General features: G+C 33.8%; 12 protein-coding genes across 12 annotated transcripts; 5 read left to right on the top strand and 7 right to left on the bottom strand.

Moving 5' to 3' along the window:
• Positions 1–419: 419 nt before the first annotated feature.
• Positions 420–1,427, top strand: RPC40 (DNA-directed RNA polymerase core subunit RPC40; the record flags this gene model as incomplete). Its single annotated transcript, XM_003685411.1, has 1 exon — positions 420–1,427. One exon carries the CDS (start codon positions 420–422, stop codon positions 1,425–1,427), a length of 1,008 nt encoding a protein of 335 aa, XP_003685459.1.
• A 415-nt stretch (positions 1,428–1,842) lies between these two features.
• On the bottom strand, positions 1,843–3,300 carry RAD18 (E3 ubiquitin-protein ligase RAD18; the record flags this gene model as incomplete). The annotated part of the gene is made up of 1 exon (XM_003685410.1): positions 1,843–3,300. The coding sequence occupies one exon, from the start codon at positions 3,298–3,300 to the stop codon at positions 1,843–1,845; it is 1,458 nt and encodes a 485-aa protein (XP_003685458.1).
• Positions 3,301–3,968: 668 nt separating this feature from the next.
• HCM1 (Hcm1p) lies at positions 3,969–5,648 on the bottom strand (the record flags this gene model as incomplete). The annotated part of the gene is made up of 1 exon (XM_003685409.1): positions 3,969–5,648. The coding sequence occupies one exon, from the start codon at positions 5,646–5,648 to the stop codon at positions 3,969–3,971; it is 1,680 nt and encodes a 559-aa protein (XP_003685457.1).
• Positions 5,649–6,925: 1,277 nt separating this feature from the next.
• Positions 6,926–7,405, bottom strand: BUD31 (U2 snRNP complex subunit BUD31; the record flags this gene model as incomplete). Its single annotated transcript, XM_003685408.1, has 1 exon — positions 6,926–7,405. One exon carries the CDS (start codon positions 7,403–7,405, stop codon positions 6,926–6,928), a length of 480 nt encoding a protein of 159 aa, XP_003685456.1.
• Positions 7,406–7,737: 332 nt separating this feature from the next.
• SLA2 (Sla2p) lies at positions 7,738–10,206 on the bottom strand (the record flags this gene model as incomplete). Its single annotated transcript, XM_003685407.1, has 1 exon — positions 7,738–10,206. One exon carries the CDS (start codon positions 10,204–10,206, stop codon positions 7,738–7,740), a length of 2,469 nt encoding a protein of 822 aa, XP_003685455.1.
• An 834-nt stretch (positions 10,207–11,040) lies between these two features.
• Positions 11,041–14,829, top strand: TPHA0D03870 (uncharacterized protein; the record flags this gene model as incomplete). Its single annotated transcript, XM_003685406.1, has 1 exon — positions 11,041–14,829. The coding sequence occupies one exon, from the start codon at positions 11,041–11,043 to the stop codon at positions 14,827–14,829; it is 3,789 nt and encodes a 1,262-aa protein (XP_003685454.1).
• A 112-nt stretch (positions 14,830–14,941) lies between these two features.
• TAH1 (Tah1p) lies at positions 14,942–15,304 on the bottom strand (the record flags this gene model as incomplete). The annotated part of the gene is made up of 1 exon (XM_003685405.1): positions 14,942–15,304. The coding sequence occupies one exon, from the start codon at positions 15,302–15,304 to the stop codon at positions 14,942–14,944; it is 363 nt and encodes a 120-aa protein (XP_003685453.1).
• Positions 15,305–15,766: 462 nt separating this feature from the next.
• On the top strand, positions 15,767–16,540 carry YIH1 (Yih1p; the record flags this gene model as incomplete). Its single annotated transcript, XM_003685404.1, has 1 exon — positions 15,767–16,540. One exon carries the CDS (start codon positions 15,767–15,769, stop codon positions 16,538–16,540), a length of 774 nt encoding a protein of 257 aa, XP_003685452.1.
• Positions 16,541–16,685: 145 nt separating this feature from the next.
• MPP6 (Mpp6p) lies at positions 16,686–17,255 on the bottom strand (the record flags this gene model as incomplete). Its single annotated transcript, XM_003685403.1, has 1 exon — positions 16,686–17,255. The coding sequence occupies one exon, from the start codon at positions 17,253–17,255 to the stop codon at positions 16,686–16,688; it is 570 nt and encodes a 189-aa protein (XP_003685451.1).
• A 469-nt stretch (positions 17,256–17,724) lies between these two features.
• On the top strand, positions 17,725–20,463 carry PWP2 (snoRNA-binding rRNA-processing protein PWP2; the record flags this gene model as incomplete). Its single annotated transcript, XM_003685402.1, has 1 exon — positions 17,725–20,463. One exon carries the CDS (start codon positions 17,725–17,727, stop codon positions 20,461–20,463), a length of 2,739 nt encoding a protein of 912 aa, XP_003685450.1.
• A 372-nt stretch (positions 20,464–20,835) lies between these two features.
• On the top strand, positions 20,836–22,467 carry CTR86 (Ctr86p; the record flags this gene model as incomplete). The annotated part of the gene is made up of 1 exon (XM_003685401.1): positions 20,836–22,467. The coding sequence occupies one exon, from the start codon at positions 20,836–20,838 to the stop codon at positions 22,465–22,467; it is 1,632 nt and encodes a 543-aa protein (XP_003685449.1).
• A 100-nt stretch (positions 22,468–22,567) lies between these two features.
• On the bottom strand, positions 22,568–24,199 carry RSC6 (Rsc6p; the record flags this gene model as incomplete). The annotated part of the gene is made up of 1 exon (XM_003685400.1): positions 22,568–24,199. One exon carries the CDS (start codon positions 24,197–24,199, stop codon positions 22,568–22,570), a length of 1,632 nt encoding a protein of 543 aa, XP_003685448.1.
• Between the last annotated feature and the right edge of the window lie 473 nt (positions 24,200–24,672).

Genomic DNA, 24,672 nt, shown 5'->3' with positions numbered 1-24,672 from the left:
ATCGTCTCTCTATAGAAGCATCTTCTATCTAAATACTTTAAAGGTTTCCCATCCATTCCTTTACCAAAGATGTTGTGAGATGAGATGAGATGACTTAAAATTTATGTTCAATCACGTGCCGTTTATTTCGATTTAATTCTGAAAATTGTAAAAAAATTTTTCATTTCTTTAAAACACTGAAATAAGATGAGATGAGCTTGTTAATAATGTAAAATAATTAGTAATTCGATTGAACAAGTCATTATAAGTGGTCCAATCTTCGAGTTACTTTCGGTTCGTATTGATTTTGGTTGCTGTATCGTTCCAGGTGTCCAGAAATTGAAAAGATACAAGATAAAAAACCTTACTCACACGCTGACATTCATACACACACACTCACACAAACACTTACTCATATCTTTTGAAATAGAAAAATTAATATGTCTAATATAGTTGGTATCGAGTATAATAGAGTCACTAATACCACTTCCACCGATTTCCCTGGTAATTACCAAAGCGAAGGATTGGAATGGGACGTTGAGAAATTCAGAGAATCGTTTGATATTCATATTTCAAGCCTAACTGAAAAGGAAGCTAATTTTGATTTAGTCCATATTGATACTTCCATTGCTAATGCTTTTCGTCGTATTATGATAGCAGAAGTTCCATCTGTCGCTGCTGAATATGTGTATTTCATGAACAATACCTCCGTTATTCAAGACGAAGTTTTGGCCCACAGAATTGGTTTAATTCCATTAAGAGTCGACCCGGATAAATTATCTTGGATTGACTCAGAACTTCCAGATGAGGAAAAATTCACCGATGAAAACACTATTGTCATCACTTTAGACGCTAAGTGTACCAGAAATCCAGATGCTCCAAAGGATGCCACTGATCCAAAAGTTCTATATAGAAACGCACATGTTTACGCCCGTGATTTGAAGTTTGAACCACAAGGTAAGCAAGCAGAATTATTTGCTGACCAACCTGTTGAGGCAATCGATCCAGATATTTTGATCGCAAAATTAAGACCGGGTCAAGAAATTTCACTAAGAGCCCACTGCATTTTGGGTATTGGTGGTGATCATGCTAAATTTTCTCCAGTTGCTACTGCCTCATACAGATTACTACCTCATATTAACATCACATCTCCAATTTCTGGTGAATCCGCAAAGAGATTCCAAAAATGTTTCCCTTCAGGTGTCATTGGTATCAACGATAAAGATGAAGCTTTTGTGAAAGATGCTAGAAAGGATACTGTTTCTAGAGAGGTTTTAAGACATGAAGAATTCCAAAATAAAGTTAAATTAGGTAGAGTAAGAGATCATTTTGTATTTAACGTCGAAAGTACCGGTGCCATGACCCCAGAAGAAATTTTCTTTAAATCTGTTAGAATTTTAAAGAACAAGGCTGAATACTTAAAGAATTGTGCTATAAGCCAAAAATAGAACTAGGATACAAAATTACCATTCCTATCTGTGTTACAATCACTATAAAAGCAAATCGAAAAGATAAAATGTGTCATATATAATAGATATATAAACAATTATGTAAATTAGGCTTGTCAAATGCATACTCAATTATTGTAAGCTAATGTTTTTTTTGTGTTTTACTAAATTTATCTTTTGTTCAACAAAATGATAATTTCTTTTATTTCATGGTAATAAGAAACTATCTGCCAAATAAGTTGGTATTCAACTGTTAAATATTGTAATTAGAAGAATCTTTATTCTTAAATTGTGAGAATTTTATTTAAAAAAATAAATATATAATTACATATACAGATTTATACTTGAAATGAATAATTCTCGCAACTACATTATAATAATGAAGCGTATTCGACAAATTTTATTATCAAGTTGACTAATATTCTTGAGTGTTTGAAATTGTAATATCTGGTATCGAGTCATTGCTATTGCTTTGTTGTGTCAATTCAATTACGTTTTCCGAACTTAAAAGATCAAAACATGTATTAGGTTCTATCTCGTTTTGTGTTATATCGTTGCGTTCATTTCGTTGCTCCTTCTTTTCCTCATTCTGTGTTTCACTTGGTACTTCATTTATTGATTTTATTTTGCCTTTCTTTAACTTCGACATAGCTTCCTTTTTCAGTTCGTTAAATTCTTTAGCAAATATATTAGCCCAAGCTTTTTTATTGAATGAATCGGTTCTGAATTTTAACATTAATGTTTTATATGATAGACCGTGATTGCTTGCTTTAGCTATTTCCATTAAGCTTGAGATTGAATTTCCAGACGAGTTCGATGCTTTTTTTTGAGATACTTCCCAACTTGCTAATTGTCGACGTAATTCGCTTTCAGCTACTGGGTTAATTGAATCACAAAAATTGCTATTCCATAAAATTTCATAATGATTATACCTTTCAATCATATTCTGTCTGGTACCAGTGGATGGCAAGTTAAGTGATGCTAATTTTAGTTTTATTTGGGAAGTCACCATGTGCGAAAAGTTTATTTTGGGTAAACGCTGATGTTCTGAGGCAGCAGTCGATTGTAAATACCTATCAAAATGGTTAGATGTTTTTTCATTAGGAATTAGTTTAGAGTCATTTATTTTGGCACGATGTTTAGTAATTTTCTTTGATTTGTCCTTGCTATTATCGCTTTCGAATTCTGTAATATTTTCAGATAAGACAGTCAAATCATCATTATTATTAGAAGAGTCAGTTTGCTTTGATGATTGTTCTTCTAAGCATTTATCAAGATGTAAACTTTCTAGTGTTTGTTTCGGTACCATTTTTGAGCAAACTGGGCATTCTATTAGTTGTGAATTTTTTAACATAATGTCATTACTTTTGGATTTTAAAAAGCTGTGTATATCGTTGCTCTTCTTCGTTACCTTTTTGGTCATATGACTGTTGTTTATCCTGTTTCTCTGATTTGATAACTGCTTGCTAATATATTGCTTGGTATCCTCTTCTATATCTAAGACTTGTAGACTTTCCGAGTCGGATTCCACTTCAACAATCGAGATATCTTGACCATCTTGTCTAGCCTCTTGTTTCTTCAAGTTTGCCAATAGTTCATCTCTGATATTAGTATACGATCCAACTATCTCATTAACCAAATATTCACTCCTTAACATTGATTCTCGTACTTCTTTCAAGCACAGTGGACACTTTGCTTCTTTGCTTAAATATAGTCTCATGCAAATTGAACAAAATGTATGACTACATGGCGTAAGAACAGGATTTTTTAAAAAATTCTTACAAATATGACATCTTAATAACGAATCTAACTGTGATAGTTTCGGTATTGAAGATTTAGCATAATCAGTCGGATCCGATACTGAATTATTCATGTTGGTATCTACTCTTTTCTACCAGGTTTAATATTAGCAATGTTATTAATATAATGATAAACGAAACTGAACAAATTCAACCGGTATTTAGTGATTACTACCATTATTACTATTGAACAACCTATTAATATTTTACTAGTCATATATCACAATCAGTAAAGAGGACAATGTTATTAATGTTTTATATAATTGATCTGTTACTCATAATAACACGAATTTCGGCGTACTACTGTATAAGCCAAAAACAAAATTTTTAAGATATTAAATAAAATGAACTATAATATATTAATTATATATATATATATACATATATATAAGTCTATATATTGTTACAACTGTCCATGAACCAAACAATCTAGATTGACATGGCAAAAATTCTAAAAGAAATATTAAGTACACTTATCTACTAATATTTTTCTTGTCTCCCTCGATAAAAATGACAGATAACATTTCTCATGATGTTATTGACTTTCCAATAATAGCATGAGAAACAGTTATACTATACTATTTATCATACCCAATGCATTTATAATACACTCAAAATAACCTTATTCTGCCAATTTTATCACAATGATAAAACCTAATTTAAAAAAAGATAACCATCTACATTAACCGTATTCCCAAATAGCCTGTAAAAAACCAAGTTTTAAATAGTTTCATATACTACCCTATTGTTTTTTCTCTTCTACTTCTGAGAATTTGCTCAGTTTCTCATCAAGTATCTTAGCTTCCGATTTGTTTTCGGTGGCTCTCTTCCAAACAGAATAAACATCTACACCAAATAAACCATTTGATGATAATTGTGATTTATTGGAATCCTTTAATACATTATCTTGAGATAATTTACCTGATGGTGACAATATTTTATTTGATGCACCATTTGGAGTGCTGCTGAATTTTATTGGTGTTCCCATTCCTTTAAATAGAGGTGAACAGTAGAAATCTTCAAATATATTGGATGGGGTTTGCCATTTTTTTAATAGTGAGCCATCATCTCTTGGGGTTGTAATAAAGCGTACAGGTGTTTTTTCAAACATGCCTGTCGTTTTAATTTTTGGAGTTTTCAACATATCAGTTCCAACAGGCTGTGGCAGAGCTAACAAAATGGAAGACCCTGAATAATCTTCATTTGTATTCAGCTGTGTACTATCGTTAGTATTGACACCAGCAATTGATTTCCTTCTTTGTATACTTGGTAAAGGAGACGTTTCAAAGCTAGAATTAAATGAAGAGGTATATCTTTGTATATTTTGTGGCGATTTTAATAAATCAGAACCTGATGGTATACCTAATGAAGAAAGCGAATTACCAGCAATTCCACCATCAAATAAAGCTATGTTCTTATCTTGATTTCTTTGAAAACCTAATGTGGTATGAAATCTCTTTGCTGTAAACCTATCTTTTGTATTGGCTTCGTTACTAGAAAATTTCACTCCAAAATTCAATGTTGGTACAGGCTGTAAAGAAGCAGTATTTGGTGACATGCTAATCGGATAGGAAGGCGTCACTTCCATTTCATTATTAACAATATTATAATCTTGATGTATGGCAGCAAATTTTAATGGAGAAGAACTTGTTCTGAAGTTTGAACCACCCCTAGCACTTGAGGGTGCTGAATATTCTTCAGAGTCAGTATCATTTTGATTTGATTTAGAGTAATGTGGAACTGCACCTGACTGGAAATATTTTTCCATCTCCTGAAGTTTTGCTTTAACTTGTTCAACTGATCTATTTTCATTTTTGAAGAACTTGGTTTCATAACCTGGCTTAAGTTCCCAATAGTGACCTTTCCCATCATCGGCTTTTGTAGTCTTAATGAAAGCCTCATTCAATGATAAATTATGTCTAATGGAATTTTGCCAACCAGAATCCTTTTGTTTATAATATGTGAAATGAACCGAAATCCAATTATAAATCTGAGCCAATGTTAGCTTACCATCTTGGGATTGCAAAATTGCCAAACTAATCAATGTTGCATACGAATATGGAGGTTTAGTATGCAATTCTTCACGTGAGTTTCTTATAGCCAACGATTCGATCAATTCATCTAAAGTTAAATTACCATTCGATCTTGTTGTATTGCTTTCTGATTTTTGTTTCTTACTTTTCGAGTGAGTAATGGGCGAAGAAAACTCTGGAGACAATGGATGTTTCAGAGAACCTGTTGTTTTTTTATTCTTGCCCCTAACTGTAGATCCCGGAGGGGTAATGATCTCTTTAGTGTCAATAGAGGTTACCATACCATTACCATACATATGATGTTCTTCACTGCTAAACGTCCTCCTTAGATTACCAATCGGCGAAATTGTATTTGGCGCAATAAAATCTGCAGCGAATCCTTGATTCATACCTGGTATATTTTTTTAGCGTTACTGTAAAAGTCTTTGGCCCTCCTTTATAATTTCCGTATAGGATCAACTGAGTATTTAATCTTGGAATACGTTTCAACTTGAAAATGAATTGGTGATCTAAGATCAATCGATATATCTCCAATCTTAAAAAATGAAGGGAAATAGTAGTATCTTTTTTTCAATCCTTTATCTTTCCTTCAACTAAAAAATACAAAAAGAGAAATTTGACCAGGAAGTATCGAAATATATATAATATCTGACAGATCTACTTAAACAATTCACTAATAAATCATTTGGGCTTAATAAGAAGTTCTACACACACTTAGGAGTTACATATATGTACACCTCTATATCTACATCTATATATATAAGTTAACCAACTTGATGTACGATCCACATATCTCAACTTTTCCTTTAATGGTGTAAAAGTGACACGCGTAAAAATAATAAAACGCGAAAATATTTTCAGTACTGTCGAACGTGTAATATGAATGGTGGAAGGAACAAGAAACACGAAAGATATATTTTAATGCATTGATGTGATGAGGTATGTGTCCTTTTGGCCACATACACCAGTGGATGCTTCTGGGATGGATGCAATTCTTCAAAAGTTCAAGCAGAATCACCTCGTAGTCTTTTGAAGAATTTGATTAGATTTGGAGTGACGGTTTCAAGTCGAAACTATGAAATATGCACAGGTTTCGACAAGACGATTGGGTTGGTGACATTATTCTGTATCTTGGTAAGGTTAATTCTTGAAAGGTGAAAGTAGGTTGTTTTCTGGTGCATGTAGCCAGATCCGTCTTGGTTCCGGCCACGTTAGATTTATGGACATCGGAATCTCTCTACATCAATCCAGGGTGGTTTGAACTTCTGTCAAGTAGACGTTATTGTATTCCTAGTTTAGTACATTTCCATTCTAGCGCCATCCGCTTGTTATCCCTGAGGCGTTGTTTTGGCTTGATTCTTATGTTAAGGTACCTTTATCAGCGTCTTTTCCTATTTGGACCTGATAATATCATGTGCGTTTCTGTCTTGGCTTCTTCAGATAGAAAATAATAGTCAACAACTAATGCTTTGATCATGCAATATTGAAAATGAAGGTCAATAATTTGTTGGGGCTTAGAAGCATAACAAAAATCTGCTTCTTATGAAATCAAATGGGTTCTTCTTAAAATTTGATTGATATACATATAATCAAGCAAATTTCATACCATCAAATTGCACATATTTGTATATGGAAAAGAGAACAAGTTGATGATGAAACAACGACTTCAATCGGTACTCGAACAACCATGACATCCACAATGAACACATTGGGTGAAAGATACTTTGCTATCACCATCCTTTTCTGCATTACGCTCAAGTTGTGCTCTGGGAACTCTACAAATACACGTCGTGCCATGGACAGTCTCCGCTGACTGTATACATCGTAGACAACAAAGCTTTTCATATCCTTTTTTTTTCCACTTCGAAATTAGGTACTTGTCACCATATTTGTTTTTCAATAGCCATTCGTAAAGTTCTCTTGATATAGCTTTCCTCTTGTAAAACAAGTTATATACATATCTCGAACGCTCATTATGGATTCTCATGATCTCCCACAGCGAAACGTTGGCTCTTGCTGCCAACTTCGAGCTCTTCTCAGAACTCTGTATGTCATCTAATTCTTCTTGGAATTCCTGCAATGTCTCTTTGATGTCTTCAAAACCCTTTGGCGCATTTTTAGCTGTTTTTAGATTGATACGAGGCATTTTGATTCCAAATCACTTAATATATTGATAACAAATTTAACTGAATGAAGTTGCATTAAACTATCGAAGCGTGTCTCCTCTCTTCAGAGAAGAATTAACAAAAGATTCAAAATCATCTTTCATTTATCTCATCTCTGAAAAATTTGTTACTGAAATCCATCCTAAAATTCTTCGCCAAGTGCTATTATTAAGAACAAAAAATTTATGAGCTGCTAGAAGTATATGATTTTGGAAACATTTTCAATTAATAATTTACTATTACTATATTATATTATATTATATTATCTTATTTATACACTGTTTTGTCTTATTTCAATAGATTATATACTGTGCTACCCTAATAATTGTAAAGTTCTTTGCATTTCTATGTTGGCATTGATAACGGCGTCCGTTTTTGCTTCTGTCGAAAGGGGAGCTAATGTAGTCGACTTTAGTTTATTCAAATAAGTTTGGGCTTGATAGGCAACTCTTTGCACATTATCTCTTTCTGTTTGATTAGTAGAATTGGCAGCCGAGCTTGACAATGACGTGATGGAGCTACTGAATAAAGTTGCAGCGTAGACAACATTGTTAAAATCATTCTTCGAAAAGATAAAGTTATTCATGTGCGTAGCTAAATCAGTAGCATATTTTGAGATAATTTTAGAGGAAGGTGTGGATTGTAGACTGTTAATAGCACCTTGCAACACAAAATCTAATGTTTCTTCCGGGGTGCTGTTTTGTGCCCTAGGTAATAATCTCAAATGTTCTTGACGAAGCTGTGAATATAACTTAGAAAGGGCATCATATCTTTCTTGCACCGACGTTAAATCCTTAGTCGTGGTTGACAAGCGTTCCTTGATCTCATTCATTTCTGACTCATTCTTTTGTAATTGAATATCATATTGTTCTAATAATTTTTGGTTTTCTTCCAGTTGGTTCAACATAGTACCAGCAGCACCAGCTGCTAATGTATTTGTTTGCATTGGATTATTATGAGTGAATTGTTGTTGTGTTGAAGTGGTGGCATTGCCGAAACCAGTGTTGGCCATTCCCATGTTTGGAACAACACCACCGGTCAACTGCGCTGGCATGTTTGAATTGAAACCGCCTGTAACTTGAGCCGGAATAGAGTTATTAAAATTGTTAGGTGGTTGAGATTGAGATTGAACTTGGGGTTGGAACCCGCCAGTCATTTGATTTGAGATCATACCGTTGGTTCCTTGTGCCGAGACCACATTACTAGTCAGTTGGCTAGACATTTGACTATTGAAAGAACCGGTTAATTGCGCAGGAACCATGCCTCCTGTAACTTGACCAGCAACATGATTATTATATGAACCTGTCAATTGAGCAGGAACCATCCCTCCAGTGGCTTGCGCAGGCACCATTCCTCCGGTAGCCTGAGCAGGAACCAAGCCCCCGGTAACCTGAGCAGGCATCATACCACCAGTCATATGGGCAGGAACCAATCCCCCAGTAATCTGAGCAGGCATCATACCACCAGTCATTTGAGAGGTATTGAAAGTAGCACCAAATGTTGTTGTTGGCATTTGTTGTTGCATAGGAAACGTGCCTGTAATATTATTCCCACCTGTTAGTGAAGTGTTCAGTTGCATGTTATTAACGGCAGCTGCATTACTTAATGAACCTGTAGCTGCAGTACCAAAACCTGCATTACCAGTTGTTTGATCGTGCATGTTTAAGAACATATTTGGACCACCGGTTAATACAGGATTAATAAAACTACCACCGGTCATCATCGCAGCTTGCGGGAATGCAGCAGCTGTTAACATTGGTACCAACGGAGCTATGGTTGTAGCCGGCATGTGTTGTGCAGGAGTTGGTTGCACTGCAGGAGCCGTATGTGTGGACCCAGTAGCAGTTGCCTTTTGAGGTCTTGGTGGTTGCTGAGGAGAAACTGTCCCGCTTCTCTTTTGTGGAGAAGGAGCACGTCTTGTCTCTTGTGGTTTTGCGAGACTTTCCGATGTTTGTGGGACCACGTCTAATTGTGCCGTTAAATTTGGTGGGTCTCTTGGCAACTTTGGAATTGTCACTAAGCTCGATAACAATTTGATTGAAGAACAATCGGCATAAAATTCGAATAATCGTAAATGTTGTTGTTCAACTTTTTCTTTCAACAAATCCAACACACCATCGTCATCCAATTGAGTGTTGATTGCTCTTACCATGGAGGTAATGAACTTATATATACCATATGATTCTGAAATCAGTGGAACTAATGAGGAAATCTTCAGATCATTGTTCGCACCTCTATTGATGGATGCAAATACAAAATTCGAAAACTCGTCGACCTGGTCCTGTAAAGCCATCAATTGTAAAATAGTTTCATAGCCTTGGTCCAAGTCGTTGATACTGATCAAAGAAATGTACTCCTTGTATTCGAAGGTACCGTTTCTGAAACCTCTATGGTGCGCATGGAAATTCAATTTCTGAACTAAAAACTCGACATATTTTCTGATCAGCCTATCGTATCCATCCCCATCACCGTGCATACGCATGTTTTCACCGTCCGACATTCTAGCCAACGACTTTATCCATGATCTGTTCCTAATACCCTCGATCAGCGCACTAGGATGGCCCTCCTGGATGACCTTATGGATTAAAGTCAACATCTTGAATAATTGCACAGGGTCGTTAAACAAAGTGGAATTCTTCAGAATGTGGAAGAACTCTTTGCTGGAATGCGTGTCCCAAGTGTACACAATACAAGCTCTGACATGTTTTCTCTTTGGTGCAGTCTCCTCGATCGAGCACGCCTTCTTAACAGCCTTTGACAAATCGCCAGCACCTCTACCCATTGCAAAATGTGTCCAATAAAGATACTAGTACTTTGATATATACGCTTTTAACAAAATAATCACGAATACAATCTCGTTCGGTTACGTACCAAAACGAATGCAGAACAACAAAAACTCACAAAGCACAATCCAGCCACTGAAGCACAAAACCCACCGTCTACTCAAAGACCAATTCCACCTACTTTTAATCAAAAAGGTTCAACTGGAAAGGTTCAACTGGAAAGTTTCAATTTCGAAGAACTTAAATCGGTAGCGCTGCGAAAGCACAAGAAACGCAAACGGTCCTTGTGCGGCTACTTGTTAGCCGCACACAGAAACGCATGCACCGCATTTGGAGTCGCTTGCCAGAGCAGCCCCGTAGAGACCCTCGGCGTTGCCGCCCCTATTGCGACGGGCGAAGAAGGCCGCGTAGTGCCTGCCCGTGTGCAGCCGAGGCCGCCGCCCGCATCGGCGCAACGTTGTGTATGTGCACACCCGTGCACCACATAGAAGTATGCGAAACCAGCTGGCAGCTGCCATGTTGAAGGCATATAGACATCTGGAATGGACACGCTTCCGGGGTGAGAGCTGGCAGCCTAAGGGGAGTTTTACCAACTGCCGGGGCTTATATTCACTCTTTATGGCCTGGTTTTCCATCCCTGTCTCTTATCCGTTTGACATTTGCGATATCAAAATTTGAGAAAACTGAAAGAACCACCACCACATCAACAGAGAGTTTCTCGGATGCTGGGATATTTGAAGGTGTGACAGTTCAAGAAATGAGTACTGTGTGTGTTCCGGGACCTACCAGAGCACTGACGAGCACAGATATATTGAGACTTTTGACAAAAAAAAATGCAAAATACGTTGCATCCTGATAGAAAGGTGTCTCAGCCAGATGCCGGCGAGGTGCACGATCAAGAAACGCATTCTAAAGATGAGATAAAACTGAAACTGATATCCGTGGAATTGAAAGAGGCATCCATCGATTCTCCTGCTTTTAGGGCCTCTGTGAACTATTTTCACACGAGAATTGAGCTGTTTGAAACCCAGTTGCAGATGCAATTGGATTACACCGACTCTCAATACAAGAATTCTGTGAAGAGTTTCAGATCAATGTACGAAATACTGTTGACGGGATTTCTACCGCCATCCAACTTAATCGAGTCGACACTGACTGACAACCAGGCGTATCTTCCCAATTTGATTGATAATTTCAGTACAGATTACTATTTTTTTGGTATTGAAATATTTAAGTTAGTTGCTGGTGATTTGAATACGTATACTTCCTTGATCATCAATCTAATAAAAACAATAATCGAACCTTATAAACAGAAGAGAACGAATTTCACTTATTATCAGTCCAAGTACGACAACATGATTGCTACCTTCCAAAGCATCAACGTCCTGCATAATAATCTGGAACCAGAATCGATAATGGAAGATTCGATACATATATATGATATCAGAAAGAGTTATCTCGAGGCTTCTCTAGATTTAATGGCAGAAATATTTACTATGAGGGTGAAGTTTGACAAACATCTCATCGATTTGGTGTCTGTCATTAGGAAATCAACACGGTTTAACATTCTAGATACAAAAATAAAGGTCAACTTATTGAATATTCATAAGACTTTCTTTTTTGACAACGCATCTGAGGATTTCGATGCTGTTGATAATTTCATAGATATCAACGAATTTCAAGCATGGATAAAGAAAGTTATGGATGTGATCTCCACAGCATCAGATGATTTAATGGTAGTCAAAAACCAATTATATGAACATACTTTGCAAAGAATTGCTCCTTCAAAAGACATGCGTAATTATGTTATTAAAGATGTCAGCATGGGAATATTAGATATAGTAAGGTCCAACAATGCGATGGTCACAGATATGAAAGAATCTCCAAATATTTCCGGTTGGTTATACATGAAAACTTATGTCGGTGAACAAAATAGGTTGGTTTGGGTTAGACGTTGGTGTTTTATTCAGAACTCTGTTTTTGGGATCTTTGCCCTTTCTACATCAAAGGTATATGTGGAAGAGACAGATAAATTTGGTGTTCTAAACATAGATTTGCGATATGAACCACTGTCTCAGAGAAAATTCTGTTTCCACTTATACATTTCAAAAGAGAAAAAAGTCCAAAAAAAGAATCTACACTCGATTGCAAAAGAAACTGCAACTACTGTGGAACCAGATATTATTGTTACATTGCAAGCTGAAAGTTATAAAGAATTAAAAAATTGGTTTCTTGTGTTTAAGCAAGCGAAGGCATACGCTTCTAATCTATCTGTTGATAATGCTGAATATACAACAGCCCGAGGAAGATATCCCCCAAGATATCTCGAATTTGCATCGAAATCTATAACATCAAAAGATAAAGAGTTAACGACTGTCAACTCTGATACCATTTCTATTAAAAAAACACTTAATTGCGAATATTCTGAATTTGACTTTTTAACCATATTTAATAAAGACAGCAATACTCAAGAACCCGCATTCCATTTTATGGTAACAAGTCCTCCTATAACAACAAGATTCACTCAATTAGCATTGCTAACTAGGATGATACAGGCACCTCCAAATTATCCAGACGCCGTTTTAATTAATATTTGGGGAACCACGGATTGGCATGAACATTCTGTGACCAGAGGAGCTTCCACTACAAATAATATCATAAAGAAAAATAACTCTTACTCATATAATTCCAATAATTCAGAGGTTAAATATCCTAAAAATTATTCAGAGAGAGATATGATTATTACTAGTCAGTTCAAAAGCATTTTTTATTCTTTCAATGATCAATATTCATTTGATGAAGATGAATTTGTTTTATTTAATTACAGAGGATATTGGTGTCCGAATAAACATCAAGGATTCACTTTAACTTGTTTCATTACAAATAAGTATTTCTATCATTATATGGACACTCTAGGTTTTATTAGTTTGATGAGAAAAGAGATTAAAGATGTTATATCAGTCGAACAAGATAAAATTACCCCCAATCTCCTTCACTTTTATTATTTGAATGAAACCTCCGTCAGTCAGTATATTTATTTTGAGAAGGCATGTACAGTCCAAGCGATATATAACTTCCTCTTAGAAAATAATGTGAGTCAAACCCCAAAGAATATTAATGAAGTGCTTCAAACACTAAAGGATATACAAAATAATATGAATAAAACCCCTAGAAACATTTCCAAGGTTCCAAAATATAGTAATTTAGACTGTTCGTACTATGCACAAGTGCCAAAATCATTTGACCCCAATGGAAAGTTGAACATTTTTAAAAAACAGTACCATGTTCACTATCGGTCATCTTTTGATATATCTCCAAAGGGTTTATTGCACTGTTTGCTAGGTGACCATTCGGATATTTTTAAGAAGTGCAGTTTATTTACTGGGAATGGAAGCAACTACAGCGGTAAGCATTTTTGGAGAGAGCACTGGAAGAGTGCAGACTCTGTAGAACTAGTAAAGGAATCAAAAGCACCCGTTGAGGATAGTGACGATAAAATGAGCGGAACTAAGAAGGTCACTAGATATTATAATATAAATACTGTTGATACCACGCTGAGATTAACAATGTTGATTGATGATAAATATTATGAAATACAACAGGATCCCATCATATTAAAATTTTCATTTTGTAGATATTGTAAGATACAATTGAAATACACAATATCATCGAAAACTGCCGAAGATCAGCAACCAAAAACTTTATTAGTAGTCTTCCATGACATCAGCTTTCTTGATCCGAAAACTAATGAACCTGTCACTGATCTAAGTCTCCAAGAGAAAATAATTAGAGAATTACTATATTGTACCAATGAGCAATTATTTCTGCATGTTAAAAAACTTCTGAAGTATTATTTGGATAAACTTGGTAACCATGATAGAACGACGAGAGCTATAAATTATTTTGGGATGATTGCAGTTATAAAGTCAAAAAAAGATAATGTCCATTTAGAAAAGAGCACTGAGGATCATGAACATAACATTGTTGACATAAATATAAGCGTTGTTCTAGCTCTTGCATTCAAAGTTTACGTTGTTCGTTTTTGTAAGATATTCAAAACATATTTGAGAATCGGATGTATACTTTTGGCAAAGCAGTTATTAAGTCTAATGTCGGTTAATGTTTTGATTTATATTACACTACTCTTCTCATCATTAACAAGCATCTTTTATATTGGTAGGGGTATTAAAGTGCATGTTTCAATGAAAAAATCTCATAACATACTACATAACTTTATCTCATCATCAGATTCATGGAAAATGCAAAGAGAATTAAACATTACTACTGTAAAAGAGTTAATACATAATATTACAGTGGAGGATCCTGATCTTGCATTTGGGACGTTTAACAAAATTGATAAAGCTAATTCTCGAACTTATGCAGAAACCAAAAAAGAGTTAAATATCAAACGAAATGAATTACTTTTTGACCTTAATATGCTAGAATCACTCGAACAAAATCTTATCCAAGGCAATTACAGGAAATTTTTAATTCAAGAAGTTAATAACTGTAACAAAGTTAAGGATGAACTACCTAGCCACTGGAATAATGACACAATGTTACAAGACTATTGTGCATCATGTTCAGTAACTTTAGACAAAATTTGTTCCTTACTATTGTAATCTTTTTTTTGTATTATTTTTAATCTAAAATTATGATAATATCCTTGATTAAAGTATTTTTAGTTTTATTTATTCAGGTAAATTATATCCATTATGTCATACTGTCTTCATTTCATAAATTAATAAATTCTTCTGGTAGTCTATCAACTTCATTAATTTCAATATTAATTAAATGTTCGTTACTCTGTTCCTGATCATTAACGTGTTTCATGTTTTTAAGAGCCATTTCCAGACGATAATTTAATTTTTTATATACAGTGTCTGTTGTATTTGGAGTAAAAGTAAGACCTTTTCGACATAACTCAACCACCTCAGTATATCTCCCTAATTTAATCAAAGCCATTGCTTTATTACTGTAGCCTATTGGATTCTCAGGTTCGATATCAACACATTTTTGATAGAGTTCTGCTGCAACCTTATATGAGCCTTCTTTAAAGTTTCTATTACCTTCTTCTTTGTATTGTTCAAACGACATTGGTATAAGTTGACCTTAAAATTGATTTTTGAATGATTGCAAACTTCACGAAATTTATGTGATAATTATATGCAAAAACGTTAAGTGTCTTAGCTTAAATGAAACTTAATAGGTTGATTACTTTTTATAGGTTAAATGCCTTCGTACCTTTCGCTAAACATTAAATATGTTAATAATTATTGAATCTATATTAAAATATTTCTGCGATGAGCTTGTTAATGATATTTTTTGAAATTTGTTATAGTGAAGATTTAAAAATAAAAGTGATATAAAGTTTCTACTTAAGAAGTTTATATTCAAAAGTTAAAAGGCATGCACCTTGTTAGCACTTGATCTACACTAGTTTATATACTAATTACAAGGTGGTAAGAGCCTGATTTCAATATTTGTAAATAGAATTAACGAATCCCACGTTTTATCCTCCTACGTGTTCCATGTTTATCAAGACGAAATCTGAGCATAATGTCGATGAATCATGAAGAATTAGTGCAAGAGATAGAGACTATTGAGGCTATCTATCCAGATCTGTTAATGGAAAAATTATCAGATTGTACAATTATTAGGATTAAAATTCCTCAGCACGAATATGTCACTGTGCAAATTTCATTCCCTAAGGAATATCCTTCAGAGCAGCCACCGAACGTGTTAGAAGTAAATATCAATAAAAATAGTCTTTCGTATGATCCTAAGTATATATTACATCTATTTCAAGAGGTTATGAATTCAGTGTACCACAAGGAAGTCTGTGTGTTCGACTTTTTAACAGAACTAGATGGTGTGTTATATATAGAGGAAGATGGAGATGATAATGACTATGTAGAGGATACCAAAATGCTTGTTCCCCTTGATCCGTTTGAAGGATGGGTTTCTTCGGAACCTATTACTGATAGGAAATCGACATTCATGGGCTTTGCTACTCGTGTCAATTCAGAAGAGGAAGCGTTTGCTAAATTAGAACAATTAAAGATGGATCCTAAAATTCGTAAAGGTAACCATATAATGTCAGCATGGAGAGTAAAACAAGGTGATATATCTTTCCAGGATTCTGATGATGACGGTGAAACTGCAGCAGGATCACGTATGCTTCATTTAGTGACCATAATGGGCATCTGGAATATAATGGTAGTCGTTGTACGTTGGTTTGGTGGTACTCATATCGGTCCAGATAGATTTAAACATATCAATTCAACTGCTAGGGAGGCTATACTGAAGGCTGGTTTTGAAAGGAAAGAATAACGCTTTTTTTTTTCAAACCATATGCAAAATTAATCGACATTAATCAAGTATTTAATTTCATGATAAATAACCACTTAATAAAATACTTGGAACTTGTAAACTTATAATTGGGATTACATCATGTCCTGTAAAACCAGTAAAACATTTATTTCTTCTTGGAGTTTTTCTTCTTCTTATTTTTATTCTTCTTAGAGTCGACTTTCTTGGAACTCTTAAATATTTTATCCAAGCTTGGTTCATATGAATCTTCATCGACCTCCTTTTGCAAGGAGTCGCTTGGTTCTTCATTACCTTCATCGGCTTTTCTCTTCCCTAAAGTGACTTCTGGCTCCCCAATTACTCTCCTGCCTCTCATGACTGGTAACATATTAGTTTCTGGGGTCCTCAACCTCTGCAGACTGGCAACACCTACATTAGATACCACAGTTGGTGTTTTCTTTATTTTAATTATCTTTCTTGTCAATGTAGTGTTAACAGACTTATCTGAACTTTCCGGATTTATCTTCATTCTCTCTAATTTCCATTCACTAGCTTCATTAAACTTTTTCGTAATGGCACTATCTCTCCCTTTATGATTTGCATTAGCATTGTTTAAGGCCCCACTGGCGTTCCCTCTAGGGTCCGTCAATTCTTCTCCATTGTTAGCAAACTTCATGAACTTCATATTCATGACTCTACTGGTAAGTTTACCAGTTACTGGTGTCGGTGTACTCATCGGACTTTATTTACGTGTTATTGCGGCTAAGAATCTCCCTTAGAACGCTAACTCTCTACAAAAATTCCCCAGATCTTAATAAATAAACTATCTGTACAGATGACAAACATTAACGTATTCTTTTCAATTCAAACATATCGATCTTCATATAGATTATGTTGATTTTTACCTATTTATTGTATCCATAATTTCCATCAATGTACTTGAATATTGAAAAATTTTCGAAATAAAAAATTTTGCGATGAGGTTCAAAAAAGTTATAAGCTTCACACTATATGAAGTCAAAAGTTTATGGTTTAAATTATTTATAAAGTGAATACTATTCAATTATGAACTAAAGTGGACCGTAATAATCGTTAGTCAATAGAATACGATATCATTTCATTTAAAAAATTGATAGAGCTCATATACTTGCATACTGAGAGTACGTGGTTTTTTGTTATAGCCTAATAATTATTTGAATAATAGGATGAGATCTGATTATGAATTTACTAATTTATTGGGTACTGTGTACAGGCGAGGTAACATTTTGTTCTCATCTGATGGGACTCAATTGATTTCACCAGTAGGAAACAGAGTTTCAGTTTTCGATTTGATTAATAACAAGTCCTTTACTTTTGAATATGAACATAGAAAAAACATTGCTTCATTGGACATAAATAAACAAGGAACATTATTATTATCAATTGATGAAGATGGTAGAGCTATTTTGGTGAATTTTAAATCTAGACAGGTTTTACATCACTTTAATTTTAAAGATAAATGTCAATCTATAAAGTTCAGTCCTGATGGTAAGCATTTTGCCTTAGGATCAGGCAGATTTATACAAATATGGAAAACACCAGATGTAAATGAAAATAGACAATTCGCACCTTTCATCCGTCAAAGAGTACAAGCAGGTCATTTCCAAGATGTCACTTCTTTAACATGGTCATACGATTCTAGATTTATTATTTCTTCTTCAAAAGATTTAACAGCAAGAATATGGTCATTAGATTCCGAAGATAAAGATTTGGCTTCCATGACCTTTGCAGGACACAGAGATTATGTGATGGGTGCTTTCTTTAGTGCTGATCAAGAAAAAATATATACTGTTAGTAAAGATGGTGCTTTATTTACCTGGGAATATTCATCAAAAGAAGAAGAGGATGATGATGATGAACCAGATTTATCAAAATATAGTTGGAGAATTTCAGAGAAGAACTTCTTTTTCCAAAACCACGCTACAGTTAAATGTGTTACTTTTCATGCCAAATCTAACATGTTAATAGTAGGTTTTAGCAATGGTGAATTTAGATTATATGAGTTACCATCATTTGCGCTATTACAACAACTATCAATGGGCCAAAATCCAGTAAACACAGTATCCGTTAATGAAACAGGTGAGTGGTTGGCCTTTGGCTCAAGTTCTTTAGGGCAATTATTAGTTTACGAATGGCAATCTGAATCGTACATATTAAAACAACAAGGTCACTTCGACGCTTTGAATGACCTAACGTATTCTCCAGATGGTTCCCGTGTTGTTACTTCTTCGGAAGATGGTAAAATTAAAATATGGGATGTTGTATCAGGTTTCTGTTTAGCAACTTTTGAAGAACATACCTCATCGGTGACTGCCGTACAATTTGCCAAGAGAGGTCAGGTCTTATTTTCTGCATCTCTTGATGGTACAGTCAGAGCATGGGATTTAATAAGGTACCGTAATTTCAGAACATTCACATCGACTGATAGAATTCAATTCAATTGTTTAGCAGTTGATCCTTCTGGTGAGGTTGTTTGTGCAGGTTCTTTAGACAATTTTGAAATTCATGTTTGGTCTGTTCAAACAGGTCAATTATTAGATACACTAGCCGGTCATGAAGGTCCAGTATCTTGTCTTGCTTTTAGTCAAGAAAATGGTGTTCTAGCGTCTGCATCATGGGATAAAACTATAAGGATCTGGTCTATCTTTGCTAGATCTCAACAAGTTGAGCCATTAGAAGTATATTCTGATATTGTTGCATTGACTATCAGACCAGATGGTAAGCATGTTGCCGCTTCGACGATAAGAGGCCAGATTTCAATATTTGATATTGAAGAAGGTAAACAAATTGGTAATATTGATTGTAGAAAGGATATTATTTCTGGTAGATATTTGGAAGACCGTTTCACATCCAAATCTTCAGAAAGATCTAAATTTTTTACATCTATTCATTATAGTTTCGATGGTATGGCAATAATAGCTGGTGGTAATAATAATTCTTTATGTTTGTATGATGTTACCAATGAAGTTTTATTAAGAAGATTCATTGTCTCTCAAAATATGACTTTAAATGGTACGCAAGAATTTTTGAACAGTAGTAAAATGACAGAAGCAGGAGCTTTAGATTTAATTGATGAAGATGCTGAAAATTCTGATCTAGAAGATCGTATTGACAGTTCCTTACCTGGTTCAAGACGTGGAGGTGATATGTCGACAAGAAGAACTCGTCCTGAAATTAGAGTGACTGCTGTTCAATTTTCACCAACTGCAAATGCTTTTGCTGCAGCTTCTACAGAAGGTCTACTGATTTATTCATTAGATAATGTTGTTGTATTCGATCCATTTGACTTGGATATTGATATCACGCCTCAAAATACCATTGCTAGCTTAACCAATAAGGAATACTTAAATTCTTTTGTGATGTCCCTTAGATTGAATGAAGTTTACTTAATTAATAAAGTTTATGAATCCATTCCAGTAAGCGAAATTCCTTTGATTTGTTCTAACATTCCAGTCGTTTACTTACCAAGAATATTACAATTTGTTGGTGACTTTTCAATGGACTCGCCACATATTGAATTTAATTTGATTTGGATCAAATCTTTATTTTCTTCTCATGGTAGTTATATTAACGATAACAAACACATATTTGGCTCGTCGATGAGATCTATTCAAAGATTTTTAAGTAGAATCGCTAAGGATGCAGTAGTTGCATCGGTAGATAACAAATACACATATAGATTCTTATCTGGAACTGATGGGAAATTAAACGATGGTAGTTCAGATAATGAAACAGAGTTTACTAGCGCTTACGAAGCTGAAGGTGCATCTAATAGTGACGATGACGTAGCGATGGATGTAGCTGAAAGTGAAGATGAAGGCTGGGAAGGTTTGGATAAAAAGGAAAATAAACTATCTTTAAGCGCAGAAATCGACGAATCTGACGATGACAAAGATTTAATATAAATATAAAACAAAATAAAAGGCATTTTTTAAACTCATTCTGATATTACTAGATATTATTATAGTTTGTACTATTTAAATATCTTTCAAATAAATATTTTAATAATCATTTTATCATAAAATACAACTAATAGTAATTATATCTTTTTATAGTGTAATAATTTTTCAGCGAAGTAGCTCATCGAAAATATTTAAGATATTATTAATAATAAGAAAGAATAATTATTTAATATATTAATTGTATAAAATATTAAGTATTACTATAAGGTTATTTCGTTACACTAATACAAGCACAATATCTGTTACGAGTTGATTTGAGAGACTAGAAATATTTAGCACATGTATAAAAACAGATTCCTTTTGTGGTAAGAAGTAATGACAGAAATAGATACTATAGTGAAAATTGGATCTCTTTTCGAAAATATATCATTAGCAGAAGAGGATTATGAACAAGCTATACAGATATTGAATCCAATTATCATAAGGTCAAGTCAGGATGAAGAGTATCGTGTTCAATTATCAAAAAGAAAAGAGGTCTGGTCTTCGATAAATATATGTTTAAGTAACTATAATGTGAACGAATTGATGCATGTTGATCAGTTGAATATAAAAACATACAATATAAGATTATTGAGAGGAATTATTATTTTACTGAGAAACTTATCAGCATCCAATCAAGATATTCCTAATGAACTGTTATTGCAGAACACCGTTATTAAATTATTTTTAAATTTAAGAAATCATTATGAAGGTTTAGAGGAGATCATAATGGCATTGTATATCACAATATTAAGTTTTCTACACAATATTAGTCAAAATCATTCAATATTTGATAAAACTATTCTTCATCAACAACTAGTATTTTTAATGTTCCCGACATTATGCAATAGTAACAATCGGGAGATGTTATATCCATATTTGTTATATTTCTATAACATTATTAAAAATGATGATTTCTTATATGATTTCTTTAGACATAAGGATGTAACTCCTATATTGCATAACATTATTATTGAAGAAATAACACAAAATCATTCAAATTTATATGAACATTTGAAACAAGTTAGAACAGATGATATGGAGACGGAGGCAGCTCCTCAACTTGAAGATTTGGATATTATTTTATTAAAAATCTTTAAAAGAATTTCTGCAAATGAATCGTTTGCACCATATTTAGAGAGAATAGAAAAATCGGATAATATGATATTTATGTCAATTCTTAAAATAATGCAATTAATAGTCACCAGCACTGATGATTGGGATAAATTTGAGTTAACTGCGTTGATGGCATGGTGTTACAGGATATTTGAGCACACTGCATTAGAGGTGAAAAAATATTTTGAAAACAAATTGGAAGATGAACCTACATCTGATAGTCTTCATGATAAATTATTAATTTCATTGGATATTATATCGAAGTTGTGCCAATTTGAACATGCTAAAAAATTTATGGTCTTCTATAAAGGTATTGAAAATATTATTTCGTTATTCCAAGTGTTACAAGATAATTTAATCAAAATAAATTTTCAAAAAGATATTAAAGGTAATGTCAAATCAATGAAAACAACGAATTCATTGGGTGATAAAATTTCAGATGAAACATTGCTGTTAAAAAGGGTGGATTTCGATAACTACCATATCAAATCTACAAATTTTCCTGAGTGTAAACTTATCATCGTTGAGATTATTACAATGCTGGCCTATGGTAATAAAGAAGTTCAAGATAAAATAAGGGAATTGCATGGTTTACAACTGGTATTATCGAATTGTATGATCGATGATAATGATCCATTTATTAAAGAAAGAGCCATAGTCTGCATACGAGTACTATTAACGGAGAATAAGGAGAATCAAGATTTTGTTGCACAATTAGAATCTAAGAAAGCTGTTCAAAACGAAACGTTGGAAGAAGCAGGTTATGAAGTTAAAGTTTCGTCAGATGGGTCCGTTAAATTAGAGTCTAAAGATGGTACATCTTCATTAAATAAGAGGCCTAAAATAAAATAAGAGAAGTCATAGAGTTATTTATTTTATTTATATGATATATTCTTAAAAAGAATTTTTTAATATTTAATAGTTACAATTGTTATTAAAATGAACTCAATAATTACATACGACCGTTAGCTAGCAACACACCAAGATTTTCAAATAGCACGTCCTCATTATCTTTATAAAATTGGGATCTTCTCACCATATCTTCATTATAACCTTCATCACCAGATAATACTTTTAAAGCATTTGAACTTGATTCAATATATTCTTTTAGAGCTGGAACTGGGTTTTCTGCTATCTTGTGGAAAAATTGGTATTTCTTAGCCGATTCATTTAATTGTAAATGTAACAACCTTGAGTTATAATGTAATTCATCTAATTTTGATTTCATTTCCGATTGTTGATTATCTATTGATGTTAAAAGTGAAATTGCTTCTGATGATAAACTATCTTTATTTTGTATTTTACCGTTTTTGTCAACAGGTTCTTGTACTGCAATGTCAAAAACGACATCACCGTATGTGGAAGATTTATCGACCTTGATAGTGTAATCTACTTTAATTGGTTTCATTGGTGAAACATGTTTATTTATTAGAGCCAATAGTTCATTTAAAGTTAGTGTTGAAGGTTTGGTAAATCCATACTCAGTTTGTAAAGGATCTGGTAATATTAACTCTGATAGCAACGAATCGATTTGAATAACAGTATTATCCCCGTTAGTTTGATCATTTGAATTTGTAGTACTATTAACACTAGCAGAACTGTTGTTGTTGGCAGATTTTAAAGAAGGTTCCTTTGTTAACAGATTATTTATCAGTAAATATTTGTAGACAAAATAGACAGCATCCTGTATGGAACCTTGTGCAAAACCTATAATAGAAGCCAATTGTGATGAATATTCTAAAACGGAACCTGTCATGTTTTGCAGTTGCAAAGTAATGGTACAGTCTAAGTTTTCAGAGCCTGGTCTTTTCATATCCAGGCCATCGAATTGAACTGGATTTTTTGCATCAAAGTTCCATTCCACTGCATCGATAATATTTTCCTTTTGATTTTCAATGGTTTCAGCATCAGTCATTTCAACATCGGCTGCCTCTTCTGTGTTTGATTCTGTTTTGTGTTGTAATGGCGCTGCTGTTTCTTTACTTTTTTTGAAATCCACAGCTATACCTTGGAAGTAACTACTGAATTTTTTTCTTGACTCTGAAGAAATATCTTCTGAATCTAGTAGTCTCCCTTCAATTCTTAAAGTCCATGACGCATTACTCAAATCTTGCGATTCATCTTGCCATGGCTGGTTTTCTGCTGTATTGAAAATAAAAACACGTAAAAATTTAGTTTCAAATGATTTTTTATCGCTGTTCATGGAGGACGCCATTGAGTCTGAAGTTGCTGACCATTGCATAATATTCTGATTCAAATCAATTTTTTTTCTAGCTAAATATATATCAATTTTTTTCTCAGCATCCAGCAATTGTTCATAAGAATTTAATTCCGGAACTAATCTACTTAAATATGATGGGATATAAGTATCGATTGGGTTTTGAGTAGAGATAGGGTTCATCTGTTGCTTGACAGTATTATTATTAGCAGCAGCAGTATTGTCATTGCTGCTATTGTTGTTGCTGCTGTTGTTGGCAACAGTACCATTATTTTTACCACCTTTACTACTACCTTTACTACCACTCACATTAGAAGTATCATTTTTCTTGCTTGACGCCTTAGCACCACTTTTAGAGTAAGACATTGCAATAGCTTGTAAACCCCTCTGATTGTCTAAATTTGTCTTCTCTCTTTCAACCCATTGCTATAAAGACTGAGACTACCAATAACATTGCACCAATAGCTTCTTCTATATCAGCTTTTAATAGTGTTTGTTTTGGGTTCAAACTTTTCTTCATTCATTATTTTTCGTTTCTTCTTTCGAGATGTGTGAGCATGAAGATGAAAAAACAAATTAAAATCACGTGTATTCTGTCACGTGACTAACAATGATAAATTCAAATAATAAATGCAAAGCTGCTGTAATGACATATAAACCCAAGGTATTATAATATAAGTTATAAGACGAAGTCAGGTCAGTTTCTTGCTTGATTGGAGTTAGTTGTCATAACGGTAGTGGGGTTCCATATTATTGAAAGAATTAAGTGTTGTTGTGCTGGTTCATTTTGTTACTATTTTGCGTAGAAATTTGCTTCAAAGTAGAAGAATATAGGAAGC

This window comes from Tetrapisispora phaffii, chromosome 4, assembly GCF_000236905.1.
Source record: "Tetrapisispora phaffii CBS 4417 chromosome 4, complete genome".
Taxonomy (NCBI): Eukaryota; Fungi; Ascomycota; class Saccharomycetes; order Saccharomycetales; family Saccharomycetaceae; genus Tetrapisispora; species Tetrapisispora phaffii.
This window is presented reverse-complemented; position numbering and strand designations above follow the sequence as displayed.